This window comes from Pan troglodytes, chromosome 15 (assembly GCF_028858775.2).
Source record: "Pan troglodytes isolate AG18354 chromosome 15, NHGRI_mPanTro3-v2.0_pri, whole genome shotgun sequence".
Lineage (NCBI taxonomy): Eukaryota > Metazoa > Chordata > Mammalia > Primates > Hominidae > Pan > Pan troglodytes.
The window spans coordinates 59,425,611-59,447,358 of record NC_072413.2 but is presented as its reverse complement, the minus strand read 5'-3'; the positions used below and the strand labels follow the sequence as shown (position 1 = coordinate 59,447,358).

At 40.6% G+C, this 21,748-nt stretch overlaps 1 protein-coding gene across 4 annotated transcripts in view; it reads right to left on the bottom strand.

The window, feature by feature from the left end:
- Positions 1-21,748, bottom strand: part of PRKCH (protein kinase C eta) — a 331,758-nt gene that overhangs the window by 201,652 nt on the left and 108,358 nt on the right. For all 4 annotated transcript variants that reach the window (XM_009427900.5, XM_063792940.1, XM_063792941.1 and 1 more), the window contains exons 3-6: positions 8,862-9,012; positions 6,397-6,431; positions 2,877-2,965; positions 1,160-1,289 (exon numbers count right to left, since the gene is read on the bottom strand). In XM_009427900.5, the coding sequence (XP_009426175.1) occupies positions 1,160-1,289; positions 2,877-2,965; positions 6,397-6,431; positions 8,862-9,012 (405 nt within the window). The remainder of the gene's footprint in view (positions 1-1,159; positions 1,290-2,876; positions 2,966-6,396; positions 6,432-8,861; positions 9,013-21,748) is intronic.

Here is a 21,748-nt window from a genome sequence, read left to right as displayed (position 1 = left end):
GTGCTACCCTCAGGCCGCTAGGGAAGAGGACAATGCAGATGAGCCCCATGCATGGCTCTGCGCATCAGCAACAATGCAAGGCAGAAAGGGATTTCGCACTGGCAACCCATACCCAGGTGAGACCGTCACGCTAAGATCAAGCTGCTGCACCTGGACCAACGCCCTACAAGTTATCCATGAGCTGGCTACTGTTTTGGTTTTATGAGAAAAAAATTATTAGTGTTCTACAGAGATAGAAGCATGTGCCCTTCTTAAAGACAAGTGACTGGCCCCTTTTTGTTGACAGAAGCAGGCTCTGTAAGTCCAAGCAGTCAATGGAAGTTGTCTGGCTATACTCATGCCAATTCTACCTCACCATTGTTCTCCTCAACTGGCGACTTGGGGTGTGTCTGATAAGAAAGGCTTCAGGTGCACCCCACGGCAGTCAGATCATTACATTTCCATACAAGATGGCACAAGGCCAACAGCTCCCTAACTCCTAACAGGACAGGGATCAGCTCTCACCCACTCAGAGCCTTTGCTAGGGCCAAAGCTCCAAACTCTCACTCCACTGGGCACAGCTGGTGAGATGCAAGCTTACAATCAAGGCTTTACCTTCCTTCATTCTACCCCTGTCTCCAATCTCTTTCACAAGACCCAGGGCAGCTCTTTTTATGCTGTGACAACTCCATTCCTGCTGATTTCTGGTGAGATCATCAGATCTATTCTGCCATTTCTTACTCTTAATCCATCCTTCTCATTTGGCCATCTCACCTCCTCACCTCCTCCTAACTTCCATTTCTTTGAAATTTTTATTTATTTTTTTCTTTTTAGTGTCTCACCTGACTCAACCATCTTCCATTTCTGACTAAGATCCCATCTTTTTCTCTTCCAAACACCTATTAAAATACAGTGTCTAGGCTGTATTTGTCAGCTAGCGAGCTAGATCACTGAATATACCATTTGACTTAATGTCCTATGATTAGAAAATGTTGGCACCAGATGAAGTTCTCTTTACATGCCTGACAAGAAACATGTAAGTTTAAAATGACTAAGATGTTGATTTACAACATATCTAAAACCATCAGTTCTAGGACAGATTCTGAGTCCACAGAATTCTGAAAGCTTAGGGCATAGTGTTCCCATGAAGAGGTGGGTACCCAGCACCTCAGCATCTCACTTTTACACTGAAGTCCTTGTCGCATTATTCCCCAGAGCAGTGAGCCACAGTGATCGCAGAATGTTGGCACTTTGTAGTTGTGGATGCTGAACTTGTGTGGGATGTTGATCCCGAACCTCTGTTCTGCAATCTGTAAAAAAGGAAATAAAGGGACAAGAGCTAAAATGTCATACCAATGTCCTTTGTAAAAACTGTAATAGGAGCCCATCAAATGCAAAGTGTCACTATGACACCTGAGCTAGGTATATTATTTTACTGTACTCAGCCCTGATTAATTACTCAGGTCTTACGAACCAGACTAAACACATTTTCTAATGAACAGGACAAGACAGAAATGTGGGAAACACATTAGATCATTTGCCATTTTGAGAAATAAAAATTAAGATTTTCACTTCATCTTTCATATTCAGGCCATATTTCTCTCCTTGCCAATCCCCTAACACCCCCATCTATTTCCCAGAACCTTTTAACTTCAGGATTAAATGGGTCTTTTATACACTATATATACTTGCTATCACTATAAGTTCTTCCAGACATTGTGTCACGGGAAGAAAAATAAAAAGAAGAGACTCAGAGGTCATGGAACCACAGAAGGAATTTATTCCAAAGTGACATTAAAGTAACTACTTATTCAGCTCTTCCAGCCTTTCTTTGCCTGGCATTTGCAATCTGACAATCTGAGTTAAATCTCAGTTTCCAGCAAATAATTCCACTAGGCATGTACTCTGCAGTCCATACCACAATTTGATGCTATAACAACAGATCCATGCATGACAAGGAGTAGGGCAATCATTACTCCTCTTGAAACTTTTATGGCCTCTTTCTTGGGAAAGCTGTGGTTTATACCTCTAGGTATACTCTTTAGCAATCCTATATGTGTACTATAAAGAACCATTGTGTTCCAGAGTCATTCTTCCAACGCCTCTGCAAATCTACTGCTAAATGTCAGCAACACTCCATCTGCTTTTACCTCTAGAATTTAAAATGTATGCCTACTGCAGATGAATGCAATATGAGTGGCAAGAATGATGTTGAAGCTTATACACATACACACACACACACACACACACACACACACACAGAGAGAGAGAGAAAGAGAGAGAGAGAGACATCTTCCCTGAAATTTCTTAAGAGGCTGGAGAAAGCCAGCAATCTTTTTACTTAGGAAACATAATTTACAGTTATTAACATATGTATCATATCAATTCTATGTTGTTTAACTTACAAAAACTGTGTGAAGGAAACACTGATCCTGTTTTAAGACTGAGGAAAAGAGAGATTGTAGGCCTTGCCGCAGCTCATAGAGAAGATGGCTAACAGAGGCTGGATTCAGCATTCAAATCCAGGCTGTCAGATGCCAAGTTCAGGGCTCCTTTCACTCTGCCAAAAGTCTCTCCAAATAAGTAGAACCAATCCATATAGCTTATACCCAGCCAACCACTAATGGGGTCCTCACAAAGGAGGGATGATGCCACATAAATACAGAAATATAAATGCCATAATTTAAAAAAAGAGAGAGAGAGAGAAATTTCTATTCTAATACAACCCTTGGCTTCAAAGAATGTGGAAGGGAGGTGGCAGGGGGAGGAAAGCAGAGGTTTGGGGACGGGGAGAAGGAAAAGAGGGGGAGGAAAGGAGGGAGGGAGGGAGAGAGACGGCGGTACACAGCATACACAATACACACGCACATTTAATCAGCAAACTGCTATCCTCTTACCTTTGAATCCACTTTGTTAATATTGTTTTGGCAAGTACAGGCTGTAACAATTAGATGATGGCAGCGTTTATGGACGACACAGGTGCACACTAGGAAATTAAATCCAGCAATTATACATTTATCAGAAGCTCACAGTCCAGCCAGTTACAGCAGAGTCAACCAGGGCTGCACCGTGCCAACAAGACTGGACTCGTCTGGCCCCCATGACAGCAGCTGGTGCGCCCATCCTTCCTATTGCCTTTGCCACCATCCTAACACAGACCTTTGCTCAGGCTCAAACTATCCCTTATCAAGTTCTGGGCCTATTTCTTCCTTCCTGACTTTATTCCATCCTGCACCCACCACCAGAGGACTCTTCTAACACTCTAGTCCTGCCCCCATAATCGAAAACATTCCATGGTAATTCACTGCCGATCAACAAAGTTCAAATTTCCCACCCAGGTTCCAGGCCCTCCAGAGGCTGCTCCAAGCTACCTGTCACCTTTCTTCTATGGGATCTACTTGTTCCAGTAAAAACTACATGGGTTGCTCTTCCTGGACCCTTCCAACAAACTATCGATGCCCTTTTCTCTCCCTGGGATATCCTTTTTGCCTATCAACTAACCAAATCTTAAGTTTAGGACAAGATGTAACTCAGAAAATGTCTCTTCCATGAAAATACTCTACCCCATCCCCACTTCTAGACTGAAACCACCTGCCCTCCTCTGATCTCCCACAACCCTTAGCCTGCCCCTTCATTTCAAACCTTCCACCCAGCCTTGTAATGCCCTCAGAATTCCTTGCATGACGCCTTGAACAGAGGAGGCATTCAATAAATGTTTGCTGAATGGCTTAATCAACTGTTGAAATATTTAGAACTTTCGGAATAACATTTTTTTCATTCTCATCTAGATAAGTGATATACTGCAGATAGTTGAGCTTGTCATCAAAGGATAAACACATGCAATGAAGCAGTATAAAAATGTACATCATCTTAAGATCTTTCAAGACATGTGGAAGGTTTTAGGATTAACTACATAAAGAGAGGTGACATGTCAGTAAATAGCATCATACCTTAAAACAAATCTAGCTTTCATCAGATTCAATTCTCAGGAGAACCAAATTGAAAGTGCCCAGAGAACTGGTCTTTTTATATGAGGGGATCTCAAAACCATCCTTCACACAGAAATACTTTATTTTTTGAGGTATTTGGTTTTTTCCTGGTTAGCTTGGTAAAGGCTTATCAATTAATCCTTTCAAAGAATCAGCATTTGATTTCATGGACTTTCTCTGTTGTTTTCCTATTTTCAACTTCACTGATTTCTAATTGTATTATTTCTTTTCTTACGCTCGCTTGAGGCTTAAATTTATCTTCCTTCTCTAGTTTCCTAAGGTGGAAATTTCGAATCTTGGTTTTAGATCTTTCTACTTTCCTACCGTATGCATTTAATGATATATACATTCCCATCTGAGCACTGCTTTTGCTGGATCACACATATTTTTATAAGTTATATTTTCATTTTCACTTGACTCTAAATATTTTTTATGTTCTCTTGAGTCTTCTTTTTTGACCCATGTGTTACTTAGAATGTGACATTTAACCTTCCAATATTTGGGGATTTTCCAGCTATCTTACAGTAATTGATTTCTAGTTTAATTCCATTGTGGTCTAAGAAGATACCGTTTATGGTTTCTCTTCTTTTAAATTTGGTAAGGTATGTTTTATGGCCCAGAATGTGGTCTATGTTGGTAAATGTCCCCTGTGAGCCCGAGAGGAATGTGAAAACTGCTGTTGTTGGATGGAGTATTCTATAAATGTCAATTTCACCTAGTTGTGATAATGCTGTTTAGATCACCTATATCCCTACTGATTCCCTGCCTGCTGGACCTATCAATTACTGAGATATTGAAGTCTCCAACTATAGAAGCGGATTTGTTCATTTCTCCTTGTGATTCTATCAGTTTGTCTCATGTATTTTGATTCCTGTTGCTAGGTACATACATACATGTTAAAAATTGTTATGTACTACTATACTGGTCTTTAAATAAAACAAAACTTAAATAAAAATGTTAAGTCTTCTTGGAAAACTGACCCCTTTATTGTTGTCCCCTCTTTATTCCTGATAATTTTCCTTTTTCTGAAGTCTGCTCTGTCTGAAATACCTATGCCAGTTTGCTTTTGATCAGTGTTAGAATGGCATACCTCTCTCCAACCAGGCATTTGGTTTTATATGCCTTAGGGAGACATCACCAAAGTGGTGTCTGCATGTCTCCTAACTAATAGTCTTCCCTGCTCTTTACATAGCAGGTGACCCACTGAAAATCAGGCCATCAAATATCCAGGCACTATAGGACAAAGAGAAAAAGAAATAAAATAACAATAGAGATGTATCTTAAATCCCATGTTTTAAACTCAAAACCATAATCTTGTTTATCCAGAGCTTCTCAACTTATCTTGGTGTGCATAAGATGGGCTACCACGGACTGCAGGGCATATTCCTGTGCTCACAGGCCCACGCCACAAAGTGACAGCGATTCTGGCTTGTGAACTGTCTTCTCACTTGGGACTGAGATTAACAGCATACAGGTCAATTATTGCTGTCATATTGATTATATATTTGTTTTTTCCTAACTTTGAAAGTTCAATGGAATTGTTCATACATAGTAAAGTCAAAATTAGATCCAAGAGTATGTCTTATTCAGTCCATCCAAGGGAAGTAATGTTTTGCCTCACATCTTCCAGAAGAGAAGGTGAGATTTTCTTATCCACACATAGGCTACTGCTCTAGGATATGTGGTGCTATTTTATCAACCATCCACATAGTGAAACAGGTACCATGTGTATAAACTATGTGATGATACTCATGTCAAAGGTTAAGGGGGAACCCAAATGACAGGCAAGCCTGATGGGCCTGGCTAAACCACCTGACTGAGGGCTCTTCTTCCATTCCTGCCATTGTATTTCATTCCAATTATGCTAGAAACACTAGTAAATTGGTTTCATCTTAGATTGTGAAAACTAAATATAACATGTAGTAACTTACAAGATCACTGACAGCTTAACTTTGAACATTTCTCACTTTTTTTTTTTTTTGAAATCATAACATTTCAAAAAACAACTTGGATAATAGCTTATGTTCCCTGGACAGGGAAAAAGAGAAAACAGCAGTGTGCTAATTTTCATCCCTATCTATTATCAATAGGATTGTAAAAAACAAAAGTTTACCTTCAAAATTTAAGAGTATGCTCACAAAATCACATTACCTTTTAGTACTCTCATGTTACTGCAGAGACAAGACTTTAAACAATGAAACTTTATTAGGTATCCTGGCTTTAGAAATAAAAACGTCCCCTTTACATTGTCTAAAATATGGCCAAGATCTCACCAAACTAAAGAGTTGTATCTACACAGGGGTTTCCTTTGACCTACAGAGAGTTATTTATCACAATATTAAGGGAAGATACCCTGTTTTCTCTTGGTATAATCATTTCTTTTAACATAGGAACAAAATGAAACATGGTTTTAAAAATGTTTCCTTACCTTGGCACTGATAACCCTGTTTCCCAAACACTCCCCTGTTGAAGAGAAGAAAACTACCATCAGTCAAGTATTTCAGCAATAACCCTCTTATAGTCCTTAAGGAAAACAAATTTCATCCTCTCCTCCTTTATGAAAAACACAATTTCAGGGAAGAAGCAAAGATCATGTGCTTTCTGAGCCATTGTTTGTTACTATGAGACACCAGAAAAAACTATGTGCTGGATTAGAATGTGCTGTATGATACAAATGGGTGGGTAAAAACCATTCCCATTCCATCTATCTCCATGGCAATTTCCTAAGTCCTCAGTGGCAATAAATCCTCATCTGTACGTGTGATTAAGCCTTGGCCTAAAGAGTTCCCACCTTATTCTCTCTCACATAAAGATGTTCAGATGCTGAAGTACACGGACACAGATACACTGTGGAAGTGCACAGATGAGTCTACCGCAGCTGCCTGTCCCAAGGGACCTGCCCTTGTCCCTGTGTCCATATCACCCCTGGAGTCCACAGGTGGGCAGAGTTGCTGCCACAATATGCCCTTCAGGCCCACCACTTCCATCTTTGCCTCTCCCAAATATATTCTATGGGTGATGATAATGATGGTAACATTAGGAGTATTCTCACTCTCATTAACAAAGACCACAGTAACTAAGCCCATAGGATGTGCCAGGCACTGAACCAAGCAGCTGATATATACCATTTCATTTAATCCTCACAAAAAGCCACGGGAGGCAGCACACAAAATAACATGGTTAAGAGCACAGACTCTGAAGCCAGATGACCTGATGCTTTGAGCCACAGTTTCCTCATCCATAAAAGGGACTAATGATAACCGTTCCTACTGCACAGGGCTCTAATGAAGATTAAAAGGTGTAATATAAAATGCTCACAATAGTGCCTGGCCCTTTAAGTACTATATGAAAGTTTATTATACAAGTAAAATAAGATTGTTGTGTCTATTTTGCAAATGAAGAGACATTGACAGGCTACGCAACTTGACTAAGTCACACACCCAGTTGGTGATAAGACTGGATGTCAGAGTCCATACTCTTAATCATATATATTAATATATACACCAATATTTTAAGTGTGTGTGAAAGAGAGAGTATGAGGGTGACAGTGTGTGGGTGTGGAGGGGGGCAGCGTTAAAGGCTGGTTGGGTACAGTTAATGTTTCTCTGGTGGAAAAAAGTCAGTGAAATGATCAAATAAGTTTCCATTATGAATGTCAGTTCAGGTCAGGGGCCATCACCACTAATGCCTACAGGGGCTTGGCAGGTCATGTAAAAGAAACAGAAAAGTGTGACATGAAATACACTGCAAGAGGCAAGCACCCTTAGGTCACAAGTGAGCAAACCACAGAGAGGTGGGGCTGTGGCTAAGTCGAGTGCAGCCTCATGCAAAGAGGAAACGTGAACTCAAAGACGCCAGGTCTGCTAATTTTTTCCCAAAAAAAAGTAATACAATTTTTTCCCTAAAGACAATAAATGTTATGACACATTTGTTGGCTTCATATCTACAGCTGGTTTAGCATCTCAAAATCGTTGTTTCTTGATTAAAAATGTCAGAAATACTAACTAGCCCTAGGTTCTGACTGTTGAAGATATAAAATCCAAAATAATCACAGAAAACAAAATACAAAGTAATTGATCAACATTCAGAAACTGCTCTGATCCAAGGGCTTCTGCCTTCACTACACAAAATAATTAAAGTTGACAACAAAAATATAGATCTCCTTTCACGCTACCAAACTGTGTTTTCTCCTTCTGAGATGGGTGTGTGAGGGCATCTTTCTTTCTTCCCTTTCCAAATAAATATGCTTAATTTATCACTAAAGATAACTACTGCTTAAATTTATTTTACATTTGCCACTGAGACTGAGACTTAAGCTTCAGTTGTATGTCTAGTAAGATACTGCCCCAAATCTCTAGAATTTCTCAATGTTAAATTATCTTAGTTCCTACTAATTCCTAGGGATTAGATTATAGTATATGATCACTGAAGGCTATTATCTTCTGTTACATACCAAGAGGCCGAAGACTACTTTGTGTTTAGTTTTCTCGCAACCATTAATTTCCATAAGTCATTATGCGATTCATGCCTTCTTAAAGCAATACTGTTGATTATTCTTTGGTCCTTAGGGGCTGATTATCCAATTTACTGATTGTTTATTGACTTATTAGCCTTTATCTCTGATTTATGCTTGTTGACCAGTTTAGGATTCATTAGCATCTTTACCAAGATGATTTTAAAAAGAAATGATATCTAAAACTTGGATCTGTAAATTATTTAGATGTTTTTGCAATGGAGATTTAAATTACTGGGTCAACATACTAGAGTAAGAGGCAAAAATCAGATCCTGAAAGAATTCTTAAATAATCATGCATTCTGCTGAAGTCATACATAACCAGAGGAAGCCTATTAGACGGAAGCTCTGAGGAGGACAGAAGTAAGGGAACCCCTTACCAGATAAACTCCCTGCAGTGAGAGCAGTAGGTGGGCTGCCTCAGATACGTGGCCATGAACTTGTGTCCATTGATCTGGTGGACTCGCCTTCGCATAGCCCTTTGGCGCTTCCTGGTAAAATGTTTGAAGATCCGGTCTCTCTGGAGAGTAGCTATATATTAAAAGGAAGGAAAAAAAGAATAAGATGTAAGGAACCTAACGCACCTAATAGATGAGAAAGTTTGATAGTTCAAGTGCTCACTCCTCAAATTATTTTTTCTTTCTTCAAGATCTAAACCATCCCCCCCAAAATCATTATGGCTTCCTAATAGGACTCTTTACTTTGAGACAGGACCTCACTCTGTCACCCAAGCTGAAGTGCAGTGGCTCAATCATGGCTTACTGCAGCCTTGAACTCTCAGGCCCAAGTGATGCTCCTACCTCAGCAACCCAAGGTGCTGGGACTACAGGCATGCACCACCATACCCAGCTAATTAAAAATAATTTTTTTTTTATTATAGAGATGGAGGTCTCACTGTGATGCCAGAGCTGGTCTCCAACTCCCAGGTTCAGGTGATCCTTGTGTCTTGGCCTCCTAAAGTGCTGGGATTACAAGTGTGTGTCACCGCACCCAGTCATGTGGCTTTTTAAGGTTAGACCTATGCAAACCCCTGAGATGCCCACTGCCTGGTTATAACTGGCTATCATGGGCCAATCTCTTGTAGCACAGACCAAGGGTTTCCCAGGGTTCTGATAGGGCAGTATGTGACATCAGCATGGTCTCCTAGCTCCAGTCTGGCTGTCTGTGACCTCACGTCTATCTATGGGCTATAAGCATTTCTCATTATTCTCCTTTAATTCTGGTATCCTCGCAAACTAAATGAGGGAATCGCCCACAGCACAGACTATGAGAGCTCTGTCCAAAACCCATTGGTACAGGATCACCTCTGTTAACCTGGAATAGGTAGAAATTAACCTGGAATAGGTGCAAAATTCCTTTTCTAACCTCACGCTTTTAAAACAGTGGCTTCTAATCTGAGGACTCTGAAAACTACATCATTATGTCTTCCAAATAATTATACTAGAATTTTTCTAGTGTATGCAGAGACTTGTGATTAATAAAATATAGCTTATTTCCTCAATAATGCTTTAATCATTGAAACAAAGGAAATTTAAGAAATCATGAAATAATAATTTGCTAAAAAATTTTAAACCCTGGAAGAGACAGATTTCAAAGATAATCTCAGATACCTGTTACAAAGGAAATTATAGAACAATAAGAAAATACAGAAAAATATTATACTCCTAGGATAAGATAAGGATAATAAAACTTGGCCGGGTACAGTGGCTCATGTCTGTAATACCAACACTTTGGGAGGCTGAGGCAGGAGGACTGCTTGAGTCCAGGAGTTCAAGACCACCTGGACAATATAGTGAGGCCCCGTCTCTTAAAAAAATTTTTTTAAAGGGATAATAAACTCTAAAGGCATCCAAAGTTCACAGATTTGCAATTTAAGAAATTTAAAGTTCTATTTGGCAAAAAAAAAAAAAAAAAAAATACAAAGCAGAAAATTGAAAGAAAGAAACTGAGGGAGGAGAGGACTTGTAACACATGACAAAGGGTTACTATTTATAATACACAGAAATCAATTTTTAAAAATATGAACAATCCAGTAAAAATGGGGCAGAGGATGTGAAGAGGCAATTCCTAAAACTGTAAGTGCAAACAGCCAATAACCATGCCAAGATGTCCATTGCTACCCAAGACGGACGCATAAGAACCAGAAGCTAAATCACATTTTTACCTCTTAAGCTGTCAAATACTTAAAAGGATTGCTAAAGTGTCCTTTTTAACAAGGGTGAGGTGAAACAGGCATCCCCATCCTGTCAGTAGGAGTATAAACCGGGCTCCAGTCCTGACCCTACCACACCGGCTCTCTTTTTCTTGCTAAGCCTCAGGGTTCCCACCTAGAAATCAGGTGGCCCCTTCTTCCTAGGGTTTTCCCAAGGACTGAATCAGGTAACACATTCAAAGAGCTTAGCACAAAGCTAGGCACATCGCAGCATTCAAAAAAATATAGTTATTTAGGGCAAGTGCGGTGGCTCACATCTTTAATTCTAGAAATTTGGGAGACTGAGGTGGGAGATCACTTGAGCCTAGGAATTGGAGACCAGTCTGGGCAACATAATGAAACTCCTTCTCTACCAAAAAAAAAAAAAAAAAAGCCAAGTGTGCACCTGTGGTCTCAGTTACTAGGGAGGATCACTTGAGCCCAGGAGGTTGAGGCTACAATGAGCCATGATTGCACCTCTGCACTTCAGCTGGGCAACAGAGCAAGACTTTCTCTCCAAAAAAAAAAAAAAAAAAAAAAAAAAAAAAAAAAAAAAAAGAAAAGAAAAAAATGTAGTTATTTCAATAATAATTTTTTATTTTTTATTTTTATTTTTGAATAGAGTTCAACTCTGTCACCAGGCTGGAGTGCAGTGGTGTGTTCTCAGCTCATTGCAACCTACACCTCCCAGGTTCAAGCTATTCTCCTGCCTCAGCCTCCCAAGCAGCTGGGACTACAGGTGCACACCACCAAGTCCAGCTAATTTTCGTATTTTTAGTAGAGACAGGGTTTCACCATGTTGGCCAGGATGGTCTCGATCTCTTGACCTTGTGATCCACCCGCCTCAGCCTCCCAAAGTGCTGGGATTACAGGCGTGAGCCACCATGCCCGGCTTTCAATAATAATTTTTGTGGAGACCAATGTGACAATACCTGTCAAAGAAATTAGAGTCTACACAATAGATCTCAAAGAGTGAAATGCAGAAAGAGTCCAAATGAATTTGGCTAAGACACCAACATCTTCAGAGATTCCAGCATAGTTAAAATTATACCTGCCTCAGTTTTTGTTTGGAGGTAAGTGTAATCTTTGGCAAACAGCCTAGTTACTTTCCTTCTTAAGTTTCCCATTGTCTCAAGAAGATAAAAATGCCCCTGTTGTCCACCCTGTGGGAACAGTGTCATAACCAATAATCCTGACAGGTTCTAAGGACTGCATAAGAACAAAAGTTACTACACTACACTGCCCTCTTCCACGCATGATACTTCTAGAAGTCATTTAGAAACCACGAAGTGAACAGATTTTAACATTCCTTTGCTTGCAGATGACAAAATTAGGCTAATGGTATCACTCTCTATCCAGCCTCTGTTATCACCAGCCTGAGACCCAGCTGAATACCGGCCAAAGCAAAACTTGTCTTGAATTATTAATAGTAAACACTTATCACGTATAGATGCAAATTAAGTTCTCCCTGGGGATCTAATTACCAAGAATTAACTTTTTAATCCCTTAATACTACAAAGATTGGTTAAAATACCAGCCCACTTGCATGTTTAATATTTCATCAATTGAATCCTTTTTTTTTCTTAACAGCTATTGCCACTGCAATTTTCCAGTTGATTCCTTATAACCAGAGGAGGATTTAGGAAAAAACTGCATGCCAATCATTTCTTGCCACCTTCACTCCTGCCTTTTCACCTTCCTAAACGGCCCTTCCCTCTTTCCTTCCAACCATTAAGAGTTAAATTAGACTTAACCTATCTGCCTCAGAGCCTGAGCAACCTCCCCCAAATCCTAAAGCCAGGTGACATGCTAACCCACTGTTCCCACAGCAGCCTGGGAGTGCACCTCGATGTCTTCTCTCACGACCTGGGGCCGTGTCTCTTTCACTTCTGCCCCAGGCACTTCCCATGCACTTTCATACAGGGACATGGACAAACTTCACTCTGCCCTTTTACGTTATTTTGCATGTGTACTTCTTTGTTTAGAAAACAAACATGCACACTCATGCACCTACACACACACCTGGGACTTTGCAAGACATTTGGTCACATAAAGAAAACGGGCCCCCATGGCTTCCAATGACTTTCACTGTCACCATGTTCTAGACTGCTGCCATGAGCAAAAGGAAACAGCTCTCCTACACACTCTTCACTTGCCTACAGACTCCAACCCCACTTCACCATCGGAATGCAGAGGGAACTTCCTCATTGTTTGCACTGCCTCCTGTTTACTTAGGACTGAGTTAAAAGGACTAAAAAAAACCCTATTGAATACTATGGTGCTTAAAACAACCAGGGCTTTGAGAAATCTCTCAGATCATGTTTTAGTTAGACACGTAAGGCAACCCTAACATGCTCTGCAGCCAAAACTTGCATCACAACTTCTGTTTGGCTCCTTAGGCGCCCAATGGCTCTAAATAAATAGGAAGCCGGCTCTGTGTCCCAGCACGAAAATTCACATTCCAATCTCCAGAGGGGTGCTGGCCTGGAGCCCTGGTCTGCCTCACCAGAAGTGGGTTTTGAAAAGCCACCCCATCCACAGGGTGCAGAGTAATTATGTCAAATATAATGAAGATTAACTATTCTAAAATCCCATCTCTTCTGAACTAAAATTATATTTCATAAAACTGGACTGTCACCCCATGCTTGTTTTGAGAACTTTAGAAAGCACAAGTGACTAGGAGTCACCAAACAACCCCAGGGTAAGTTTTCATTTGCAAAAAGTTGCACTGGACTGAAACTTGTGTTGGTCATGTGAGGCTTCTGTGGAGGAGGAGTATGTCTCTGAGAATCCCTATTCTCGGTTGCTGTGATTCTGTAAACTCTTGTAACTTTAACTCAAAAACAGTAAATACAGCATCCTCTTTGGTCTTTTGTTCTATCTGCCCGAATTTATGGTTTTATATCCCAGCAGCAGAAATATATATTTGAAAGTACTTCTAAAATATTCCAACCTGGGGCAAAAGCGTGGATCACAGCTCCTCATTTTTAAAATGATTGTAAGCAAATTAAATCAGAGAAAATTTCTGGCATGGCACTTTTTAGTTTCCAGAATTACTGGCGTAAAATGCACAGCGAATATAACTTTGATTCAGTGTAACATACAATTGAACTCAAGTTTAATTTGCCTAATATCAAAAGCACTGTGGTTTACTGTGGCTTATCTTTAAGGGGGCTACACTGAGAAAACAGAACAGCCTTCTATATGACGACAGACAAGAGAGTTTGGTGGTTGAGGCTGTGGAATCTGGAGCCTGGGGTGTGCAGACGGCTTCTTCCCTTATAAGCTCGGTGGCCCTGGGCAAGTTGTTTAACATCCAATGCTTCAGTTTCCTCATCTATAGAACATAAAGGGTATGTTCCTCATAGGGCCATTTGAGGACTTGATAAGTTAACGAGCACAGCATAAGTAGAGAAGTACCTGACAGGCAGTAACTTACCTAGTATAACTGTGAAAACCCTTACTTCACACTACCCTAGAGTTCTAGGAATAGAAAGGATTTTTTTTTTTTTAAGAGACAGGGTCTTGCTGTGTTGCTAGGCTGGTCTCAAACTCATGGGCTCAAGTGATCCTCCTGCCTCGGCCTCCCAAACTGCTGGGATTACAGGTGTGAGCCATCACACCTGGTCGATAGAAAGGATTTTTTAATTCAACTGTCTATTGTCTAGAAGAAGAATGAATACCTAGGAAATTGGGGCCTAGAGAAGTTAATGTACCCCGAGACACATTTAGCTAGCTTGTGCTAGAACTGACACTAAAATCTTCCACACACCCTGCACTGTGCCCTTTATTAACACCAGGTCTCCTGGTGTTAATTATTATCCCTAGAAAGTAATAAATTTTCTAGTGAGGAAATAGAAACTAACAGGAAGGTTAAGTGAGGTCAAGCAGCCAATGACAGAAGTGAGGACACCAGACTCCGTTGACTATTGTTGAACTACTGGATATACTATCAAATGTCTTTTTTCTTCTTCCTGAGATAATTTGTTTTATCATTTGTACACGTGGGAGAAAACAACTGTGAGAAAAACAAACAGAAAAACCTTAGAGTTAACCAAAAGCTACTAGTCAAGAAAGAACCAGAAAATATTATTGGTTTATATCTGCAAAATATATCCCGGGAAGGTAATGAGGTAAGGTAGCAACAGAATTTTGCTTAACATCATCAAAAACACTGAATAAGAACTACTTGCATAAAGAATGATGCATAAAAATGTAAACACAGATGATGATGATCTCTGAGACAGTAACAACACAAACAGAGATTAGGACGTGTGATAAACAAATGCCTAACTTAACTAAACGGCTATTTACAACTGGAAATACAACGGTATTTTACAATCCTGGTTTTATATACTTGAAAATGTAAACATTTAAATGGGTATTTACAACAAGCACACCCCACCAGTGGGTGACAGTGACACGGGCACTGAGCGAATAAATCACAGGAGTTGCAGATATAGTCCTGTAACTAATTAAGGAAGACTTCCATGTTAGTAGTCTTTGGAAAAGAGGAGGAGAACTTGGTGAATTAGAGCAGGGAGAAGGTACCAGGAATTTTGTGCCAGCACCTGTGACAAAGACTGCAACAAAAGGTTTTGGTATTTAAAAATGGCAGCAAGGCCGGGTGTGGCGGCTCATGCCTGTAATCCCAGCACTTTGGAAGGCTGAGGCGGGCAGATGACCTGAGGTCAGGAGTTCAAGACCGTCTGGCCAACATGGTGAAACCCCATCTCTATTAAAAATACAAAAATTAGCCAGGCCTGGTGGCGGGCACCTGTAATCCCAGCTACTCAGGAGGCTGAGGCAGGAGGATTGCTTGAACCTGGGAGGCACAGGTTGCTGTGAGCTGAGATCACGCCATTATACTCCAACCTGGGCGACAGAGTGAGACTCCATCTCAAAAAAATAAGTTGAAAATAAATGGCAGCAAAAGCCCCCTCAATGGCACTAGCAGTACAGAATCCTCTGTGTTTTTTGAAAACAGCTTAACTATGTAACTCATAGTTATTTCCAAACTCAGATAAAGTGGTTGGACTCACTGTATTAGACCCGGATCTCACTGGAGACCCAAATCAACAGCTGCTACACATGTTTCTCAGGGCTTTGGTTCCCTCTGAGGAATCTCAGCCTACACAAACACCAACCATCCTGCAAACTAAATGGGATGGTAAAAGAAGGAGAGGAAAATAATTTGTTACTAGACTGACTCTCTTGAGTAGGACCTACGGCTCATAGCATCCACGCAAGCTGAGCCCATGCTCACTCATCACTCCAGCCTCCTCTGCTAGCAGAACGGTGATTAGAACAGAACGTTGCATGTGAGCATCTGCAACAGGGCCAAAGTTCCATCCAGAACCATGAGAAAAGCCTCTTGCCACATCAGGATGGGAGGAGAGTCCTGACCTCCCATTTTCCACTCATCATCATCTTTCCTTTTTCATGTCTGTGATCTGTGCAAACTCCAAAGTACAAACTCTCCCCTTCTCAGTCCTTGAAGAAAGAGGCCTTGGCTCCAATAACAGCTCTGGTTCCTCTCTCTATAATCGTCTTTCTTAGTCTCCTTCACTGGCTTTTCTCCTCCACCCAATTTTTAAATATGTGTATGCTCCAAGGTTCCCTGCATACCATGCTTCTAGTCTTTCTGGATGTTCATTCATCAACTGCCTGTACACTGAGGATTCCCAAATATACAGCTATAGCTGTGGTTTCATTCATTCATTCATTCATTCATTTATATTGAGATGAGGTTTGTTGATATTGAGATGAGGTCTCATTACATTGCCCAGGCTGACCTCAAACAGCTTCTGGACTCAAGTCATCCTCCCACCTGAGCCTCCAGAGTAGCTGGGACTACAGGTGCATACCACTGTGCCTGGCCAGCTCTGGCTTCTAGCTAATAAACTTATTTCTAAGTAGCTTGTCAGCATCTCTTCAAGGTATCCCCAAGCTACCTAAAACTTGGCATTTGTTGGGCTGAACCCTCTTCTCGGCCTCCTCCACCCTCTCTTTCTCCTAGCTAATTGTACCACTATCCTTGGAGTCACTCAAACAACCTTAGAGATGTCTTCAGATCTCCTCTCTTGCTTTGCTTATCCTTGTTCTACTCTGTCTCTACCTGTTCTCGTTTGGATTCCCCCAGGAGCAGAGTTTAAGATAGGGACTTAAGTTGCAAGTAGTTTATTCGGGAAGGAACCCCCAGATGCACCAGGGGATTACAGAAGTGAGACAGGGAAGGGAAGGAAACCAACGATAAGCGTATTACTGAGCAGGTTTCCAGGGTGGGCAACTGAGGCTCGATTCCTGTTGGGAATTTCAAGGACCTGGTTGAACACCCTCAGTGGGTGAGGAAGTTGGGTTATTTATCCTCTGGCTCCCATTCCTCACTGGCTGATGGCTGCTTCAGGGGTGGGAGGTATTAATTTTTCAGCATTTCCAGCTTTCTGTTGTGGGATGAAAGGAAATATGGGTGGGGCATCCATATTTATTTATCTGCTATAGTAATGTATTTACATTTACCCTGGTCCTGATTTCTCACTGAAATTTAACTGCCATATATGCTTTTAAAAAAATCTTTTAAAAAGTAGAGTTGGGGTCTCACTGTGTTGCCCTGGCTGGTCTCAAACTCCTGGGCTCAGGTGATCCTCTCTCTTTGGTCTCGCAAAGTGCTAGATTACAGGCATGAGCCACTCTGCCCAGCTATGCCATATATGCTTTCTGTAGACTTCTTCAAGGTGAAGTGAAGTAGAAAATGTTTACAATAATCTTCAAGTTTCACTGTGTCTACTCCTTTCTGCACACATAAGGATGGAAATTCCCTCCTGTCCTATTATCAATTGCAAGAATCCTACAGTTTCCTTCTACAAAAATGTTCAGAATTCCTATTCTCTTGCCGTGATTCTATGAATATTTCGTTTTCCTCTATTGACGTCATCCATAAAAAGGCTTTTAGCTGCCATTCTTCATTCTTCCTTTTTGGTGTTTTTTTTTTTTTTTCATTAACAGTAGGTCAGACATTCTTCATTTTTTAATACATGAAAATTAAACATTCCTCAGTGGATCATCACTGCTCAGTTTCAGGATGATGAAGAAAAATGTTTCTGTTCCATCACATTTGGGTTGCATAATGTGGAAGTGCAACCCCACTATGACTCTCACTGTCATTCTATCTGAAAAACATCTTAAAATGGTATTATTGTCAACTCCAAGCTTAAACAAGATAATGTATCCTGGTTTTATATACTTGAAAATGTAAACATTTTCCAATTATCTGGAGATTTTTCTCTGATTCTTCTTTACTAAATTTAACTGGAGAGAACATGTCTCATTCATGAGCCTCTGTCCTCCTGATAACATTTTAAATGTAATGTAAATGCAATGTAAGGGAACAACGTAGCTATGATGTGGTCTCAGCTGTCAGAGAACAGGCACCATGTAAGATCTCTCTTTTTGATTTATTGTTGTCCTTGTTTATAAAGACAATATGATGATCACTATGGAAAATGTAAGTGGTACAGAAAACTATCATGAAGAGTTTCTTTTTAAAAATCATGAATCTTATTACATCAGTAATCACTGAAAATCCTGGTGTACATGCCAAATATATACTGTACATCTACAGTCTTAAATTAATGATGTATGTCATACTCTATGTGTTGCGCAGCCAACTACTTTCACCCAAAACATCTTTTCACATCTTTTTAAAAGTTGCTGTTTCTGTTCTTGTAGCCACTAATACTAAAGTTACCATTTAATCATATTTCATAAAGTATGTATACATTGTCACAACTTAAAAGTAAGCTGATAGCACGATCATATGATCCCCGTGAAAGCAGGGCTCCTCTGTTTAAAATCTGTGTATTTTTCTCATTTACTTGAAGCTCAGGGACTGTTCTCTCTACCCCCACTCCAGCCTCCAAGCCCAGGTTGATCTTCCTTCCTCACAAAAAAGATTCTTACACAAACAACCTGTCCAACCAAAATCTTTTCCAGATAAACATATGTTTCCTGCTGAGAACTAAAAGAATCCTGCCCTTTAGTTTGGCTTATTCCATTTCCCTTTTGATTTTTTTTTCTCTCTTATCCACTGGTAGACTTCTAAAGTCCCTTTTAAGCTCTCAAGTTCTGGTTTCATGATTTTGGAAAAATCTTAAAGGATATTAGCCATGAGGAGTATGCTGCCGAGTCATTTCCTTCTCCAAGTGCGTGGTGGAGAGAAAGCTCTGCTGCCTTCTTCATGTTTCTGATTCAACATGATTTTTAAAACTGCTGTACTGTTGCTCACTGTAAACAGACTAATTTGAAATTCAACACCAAAGATTAACCACCTTTATCACAAAACCAAGGTGAGAGCTTTGAACCTCGGCCACCATTTTTTGATAGTTTTTTTTTTTTTTAAAGAGGTCGGGGGGTGAGGGGAGGGAACTTAGAGGACAGGCCAATAGGTGCAGCAAACCACCATGGTACACGTATACTTACATAACAAACCTGTACGATCTGCACACGTATTCCAACCCCCTTTTTTTTATTAAGAAGAAATAAAGGAAAAAAAAAAAAGAAAAAGGTAAAGGGGATCACGGTGGCTCACGCCTATTATCTCAGGACTTTGGGAGGCTGAAGTGGGAGGATCACTTGAGGCCAGGAGTACAAAACCAGTCTGGACAATATAGTGAGGGACCCTGGAAGTCATGTATTCTTTCTGTGCCTGGTGGCAGGCTTTTCTGGAAATGGAAAAGGCTGAGTCAAATAATCAGTGAAGTTCCTTCTAGCTCTTAAGAGTCCATGATCCCAGTGAAACTAGCGTTACTGCTGGGCACAGTGGCTCGTGCCTGTAATCCCAGCACTTAGAGAGGCCAAGGCAGGAGGACTGCTTGACGCCAGAAGTTTAAGACCAGCCTGGGCAACAAAGCAAGACCCTCTGTCTATTAAAAAAATAAAGAAACTAGCTTTCCAGAATGAGGGCAAAATAAAGATATTTCAGAAAACTGAGATTGTTCACTACCAAATACCTTCGCTAAATAAAGAATGTACTTGAACAGAATCTAATTGAAGAAGGAGGGAAATGTTCAAGGGAAGGTTTGAGCTATACAAGAAAGTGGTATGTTAAAAAATTATAAACATGTAAGTAAATAGAAACAAAGAAGGATGGAATAAGTAATAACATCTAGTTAATGGAGCTTCAAAAGAAAAATAAAAAGATATCAAAAATATCAAGGAACTGCACATAAGCCAGGAGGAAAGTGACTGGAGTTAAAAACATTCTAACATCCTTAGATTGCTCAGTAGGAGGGTAAAGTGGTAGCTAACTTTAGACTTCGTTACACAGACATGTTAAAATTCCAAGTATAATCACTTAAAAAAAAAAAAGAGAGAGAGATTCTATCTTCCAAACCAATAGAGGTGGGAAAAAATGGAATTGGTAGAGACAGTGGTAGAGGGAGAATCTCAATGAACTTCTAAAAATAGGAAATCTAACCACCTGTTGTTTATAAGGCACAAACCTAAGACATAGGTAGAAAAAGTAGAAAGTAAATGAATTAAAGAAGATGCAAAGCAGGGCAAATACTAGCCAAAAGACATGCAATGCAGCCACATTAACGTCCGATAAAATACACTGTAAAAGAAAGAATTGCTAGAAATAAAAAGAAGTGATTGTATAATAAAAGGTTTTACCAGGAAAATATAACAGTATATTTGTATATATTCAGTAGCAGAGCTTTAAAGTAAACCAACAAACAGCATTTACTCATTACTGCAGAGCTATACTGTTGCAGAGCTGAGTGGTGTCCTAAGATTACATTCCCTTCTCTAAGCATGCATTCTAGAACACTCTAAAAAGAAAAAAAAATCCAAATGGCAACATTAGCAGCAGCGAATCCATATGGGTCTGCAGCAACTCGATTCTTGCTTCCTTGGAGGAAAGAATTTGGCCAGACAGGATAAGGTAGAATGAGACCAAGGCAAGTTTTAGAGCAGGAGTTAAAGTATATTAAAAAGTTTGAGAACAGGAATGAAAGGAAGCAAAGTACACGTGGAAGAGGGCCAAGTGGGCAATTTGAGAGATCCGAGGACCCCGTCCGACGCTTGACTTGGGATTTTTACACAATGGCATGGTGCTGAGGTTTGTGTCTCTCCTCCCTTGGTTTTTCCTTGGGGTGGGCTGTCCGCATGTGCAGTGGCCTGCCAGCACTTGGGAGGGGCCGCATGTACAGTGTGTTTACTGAAGCTGTGCACATGTTCATTTGAGGCATTTTTCCCTTACCAATTGAGTGTTCCCAGAGGAAGGTCATACACCAGCTAAACTCCACCATTTTGTCTCTTAGCATGCAAGTTTGAGCCCACTCATCCAACGCCTGAGATCCTATGAGGAAGCTGCTGATTGGCCGGGTGCCGCGGCTCACGCCTGTAATCCCAGCATTTTGGGAGGCCGAGGCGGGCGGATCGCGAGGTCAGGAGATCCAGACCATCCTGGCCAACATGGCGAAACCCCATCTCTACTAAAAATATAAAAAATTAGCCGGGCGTGGTGGCATGCGCCTGTAGTCCCAGCTACTCGGGAGGCTGAGGCAGGAGAATCGCTTGAACCCGGGAGGCAGCGGTTGCAGTGAGCTGAGATCACGACACCGCATTCTAGCCTGGGCAACAGAGCAAGACTCCATCTCAAAAAAAAAAAAGGAAGCTGCTGATTAAGAGCTTAAGGTGTTTTCTATCTACTGGGAGTCTGTTTTCCCTGGTGCAAGCTGTGACCAACTAGTATGTTAGAGAGACAGTTTAACAACCACCTGACCATCACCTGATGATTGCCTGACATTTCTGTGGGGGAGGGGGGCCTCTCCTGCCCCGCTCATATCTGCCTAACTACTCTAACAGCAAGGTCAGATATAGTCCCTATTCTTTTATTCCACTGGCTGTTCAAAATCATACCATGGCTGGCATCTGCTTTTCTATTGACGGAGATATGCTTCATTTGTCTTGGGTAAATACCTAAGATAAGAACTGCTGGGTAACAAGGTAGTGGTCTGTTTAGTTCTGTAAGAAACTGCCAGACCATTTTTCAAAGCAGTTGTACCATTTTGA